Source organism: Sitodiplosis mosellana, unplaced genomic scaffold (assembly GCF_009176505.1).
Source record: "Sitodiplosis mosellana isolate CC-2019 unplaced genomic scaffold, AAFC_SMos_1.0 Smas_scaffold_6114, whole genome shotgun sequence".
Classification (NCBI taxonomy): Eukaryota; Metazoa; Arthropoda; class Insecta; order Diptera; family Cecidomyiidae; genus Sitodiplosis; species Sitodiplosis mosellana.
The window spans coordinates 6,071-10,428 of NW_022601355.1; the positions used below are offsets into that span (position 1 = coordinate 6,071).

General features: G+C 34.7%; 1 protein-coding gene across 1 annotated transcript in view; it reads left to right on the top strand.

The window, feature by feature from the left end:
• LOC129573828 (serine/threonine-protein phosphatase 6 regulatory ankyrin repeat subunit C-like) overlaps positions 1-3,174 on the top strand; it is a 3,750-nt gene extending 576 nt beyond the window's left edge. Inside the window, exons 5-12 of the mRNA XM_055454939.1 lie at positions 51-149; positions 741-839; positions 1,899-1,910; positions 1,978-2,076; positions 2,148-2,246; positions 2,321-2,419; positions 2,485-2,592; positions 2,664-3,174. Coding sequence (XP_055310914.1) covers positions 51-149; positions 741-839; positions 1,899-1,910; positions 1,978-2,076; positions 2,148-2,246; positions 2,321-2,419; positions 2,485-2,592; positions 2,664-2,704 — 656 coding nt within the window. The 3' untranslated portion in view covers positions 2,705-3,174. The remainder of the gene's footprint in view (positions 1-50; positions 150-740; positions 840-1,898; positions 1,911-1,977; positions 2,077-2,147; positions 2,247-2,320; positions 2,420-2,484; positions 2,593-2,663) is intronic.
• The last annotated feature ends 1,184 nt before the right edge of the window (positions 3,175-4,358 follow it).

Sequence of the window (4,358 nt, forward strand, 5' to 3'; positions counted from 1 at the left end):
TACTCAGGGAATTTGTTCAATTTTTTTCATTGGTCGGTGCTATTTTTTAGGTCACAGGGACGTCGTTGAAAAGCTTATCAGCAATGGAGCTAAAGTTGATCCCAGAGACAGCCGTATGCAGACACCTCTTCATGTTGCTGCTGAGAATGGTAATTTGGAATATTTATGCCTTCATTTCATTAGCTGTTATGAAGGGTGAAGTTGGACATATCTATTCGTGAGACATAAAAGAATGTATGTTTTATTGTCGATTTATATTTTTGAAAAGGAAAGTATGTTTTCTGTTGATTCTATCTGCGTTAAAAGGAAGTATGTTGGCCCGTCTAGCCTCCGCGGTTTTTCACGGTTTCCGCGGAACTGATAAAAGATAACAACTTGATGTCTTCGGCAAAGTTGTAGTACTCGAGGTCTTCTATAACATTGCTGAAGATACTAGAACTGATAAGAGATAAGCGATAACTGACTTCATCAATGTTGTATAAGACCTCGAATGCTACAACTTTGCCGAAGACACCAAGTTGTTATCTCTTATCAGTTCCGCGGAAACCGTGAAAAACCGCGAGGACCCGCTAAAAACGAACATACATTCTTTTAACCATTATTAGTTGCAATGAAACATACTTCTCTTTATTGCTACGAAGTTGGACCAACTTGCGTTCTTTTACATCTCACTAATAGATATATTTTCATAAAATAAGAAATTGGTTTGATCTTTTTCATTGATCTGTATTGTTTTTCAGGTGATGATGATGTCGTTGAAGAGCTCATCAAGAGAGGATCCGATCTCACTGCTTTAGACGTATCTGGGAAGACACCTCTTCATCTAGCTGTTATCAATGGTTCATGTTCCATAATGAATTGATATGAACTTTTGAATTTTTGATTGATCGATATTTTTTTTAGAAGAAAAAGATTTTGGTAATAGACGTTTTTGGAGGGGTTTTAGACGTTTTTGTCAATTTTGCCAGATTTTTGTCACATTTCTGGATGGTTTTGTCATTTAAAACGAATTATTTTAGACGAATTCGTTAAAAAAAAGGGACGATTTCTTTTAGACGAAATTGCCATTTTTTGGACGATTTTGTTTTATTTTTAGACGTTTTTGTAAGCAGCCTTTTTTAAATTACTAAATCATCTCGAAATGTGACAATTTTTTCTTAACAAAAAAAAATAACAAAACTCTTCGGGTTTTAAAATAACAAAATCGTCTAAATACGAGTTTTCTGGTAAAATTGACAAAAACGTCTAAAACTCACCAAAAACGTCTATTAACAAAATGTTTATTTAAAATGACAAAATCGCCTGAATACACATTTTCTCGAAAAAATGACAAAATCATCTAAAATCCCAATTTTTTTCAATATCTTCTTTATTTTTTACTTTAGGAATCACACATTTTGCCGAATTTATTTTTTTTCATTCGATTATTTTTATTTTTTCTCCACTACACATTGCATATGAGCTTAGTTTGATTCCAAAAAGTGAAATGATCAAAACCATACCCAGTGAATTTGATAATACATACACTGAAGATGGCTTTCCAATCCGGAGAGTATCTTTTCATTTGCAAACGACTGATGTAAATAATTTTATATTCTTCTTTATTTATTTATCAATGAAGAAGATATTGAAAAAGATTGGGATTTTTAGATGATTTTGTCATTTAAAACAAATTATTTTAGACGATCTTGTTAAAAAAAGGGACGATTTCCTTTAGACGAAATTGTCATTTTTTTAAGACGATTTTGTTCTATTTTCGAACGTTTTTGTAAGCAGCCTTTTCAATATGATCCAGCAAAAAATCCTAGCTAAATCAACTAGAACTTAATTCAATTTATGATAAATTCGTTTAATTTTCTTTCGCTTCACTTCATTAATCCGTTTTTTTCAATTTTAAGTAAACGATAAAGGTAACCATCGATATTCATGTTCACTAAATTAGAAATTGATTGAATCTTCATCATTGATTTATTTCAGGTCAATTGGAGACCGTTAAAAAGCTTATCAAGAAAGGAGCCAATGTTAATTCGACGGACAGACTTAAGCGAAATCCATTTCACTATGCTGCTATGAATGGTTGTTGAATATATTTCCATAAAAATAAGAATTTGGTTTGATCTATTTCATTGATCTGGATTATTTTTCAGGCCTCAAGGATATCGTTGAAATGCTCATCACAAATGGAGTCAATCTCAATGATAAAGACTTTAATGGGAGGACAGCTCTTGATTTATCTATTCGCTATGGTCAATATTGGACATACTGGATGCTCCGTGATAAATTGATTTGTAATTTTTCATTGATCGATATTATTTTTTAGGTAAGGATGATGTTGCTGAAGAACTCATTAAGAGAGGATCCGATCTTAATTCTAAAAACAAGAGTCAAGAGACACCTTTGCATTTAGCTGCTGCGCTGGGTAACTTTGAATATTTCCACTAAATAAGAAATTGATTTTTCTCATTGGTCGATATTATTCTCCAGGCAACTTAAAGATCGTTCAACTTCTTGTCGAGAAGGGCGCCAGTGTTACTGCAACAAACAAATTCAAGCAGACACCGTATGAGGTAGCTGCTAAGTATGGTGATGAAGGTAATGCTGAACATTTTTGTTGAGAAAAATATGTGATTCAAACTTTATCACTGATCGATAATATTTTCCAGAGCACAAGAAGGTTGCTGCCTATCTTAAAACCAAACCTTAACCATTGCTGCTGTTAACATTGTGTCAAAAAGTACCACAAGTTATTTGTCTTTGAAATTGCTTACAGGTATAGATATTGAGTAGAATATTTTTCTTCCTGGATTTGTGCAACTTCAACGAATATCCGTGCTGAATTTGAACGCGATATATGTGAGTGCTACGCCGTAAGAAACCAACGGCGATGTTAGTTTTTGTGCTTAAATCAAATGAAAATTTCACACTCCGTTGAATCAATGCAGTTTCAAATTGAATGTTTGTTAAGGTTGTGCCAATTCAGAGAAAGAATACTTTACCCGAAACCTAAGCCACAAGCAATTTGCATGAAAATGCCAAGTACTTTTCGTTGACAGAATGTAAATAAATCAAACACAGTAAATCATAAAAATAAATCAAAATTTCGATCAGTTCTGAAGTGACTCTTGTTCACTTTCAAGGGAAACCAATTGTAATAAATAAAAATATTTCATTGTTGAGCTGATATTTTTTCGCCTTTTGTTCTGTATCAACTTTCATATTCAGTTCAATCTGCATTGTATAGAGAAAAAATTTCTTGGCCAGCTGATGGACTACATCAAAATAAAGCAGCATCCATCATGATAATTTGTTCTCTGAAGAATAGCATTTGAACTGTTAGTTTCAATTCAATGCGACAATTTCTTTTAAAATGACACCAATTTGATGAGATGAGATGAGCATTGAGCATATTACATTGAGTTTACATTGTAGACTCTACAGTCTACAGCCTAGACTATGCTATATACAGCATCAATGAGCACACCCAATTTGTATTTTATATACTCTTCCCGATGCCCCAAATACTTTACAATACCAAAATGCCAAAACGCCGAACCCTAAAATTTGTCTATATCCCATATGAACGTTCCGCGCTACGCGCTTCATATTGAATGAAACATACACACAGAATACAGCCGATTTAGCGGAACAGCGCGAGACAGCACGGGACAGCGGAAATGTGAGTACACTATACACAGCGCAAGCATCTGTGTTAGTGTACATGAGCACACTCACACAAACGATTTGCGTAACACACGAATACAATATATGCGGCACGAATGTGTTCTAACGTGCTGCACTTGTTCTTTCATTCTTTCTTCCTTTCTTTCTCTCATTCTCTTCATTTTCTAAATATTCACGAGAAAAGGAAAGATTGATGAACACATCGTTTGTGTGTTACGCACTTCGTTTGTGTGAGTGTGCTCATGTACACTAACACAGATGCGTGCGCTGTGTATGGTGTACTCACATTTGCGCTGTCCCGCGCTGTTCCACTCAATCGGCTGTAAAAAAGAATCCACGATTCTCGATTTGCATTTCGTTGCACAAAGTGTACTTCGGCCACACTGAAGATGATGAAAAAATATCGCATGAAAATCGATGCCTTCGTCGACGATTCGAATGCTATTTGTGCGAGTTTGAAGGTTTCCATAATGGTTACTTAAATTATCACATGCAATCGAAACACACGGGTGAGAAACCATTTGCATGTGCTGTTTGTGGAATTTTGTCTGAAATCCCATCTAAAACGACATTTGGCCACACAAGCAAAACCACGTCCAATCCGTTGCTCAAAATTCTGGAAACGATTCTCAGAAGGAAGAAAGAAGGATTAACACGAAGGAAAGTGTAATCGTCGT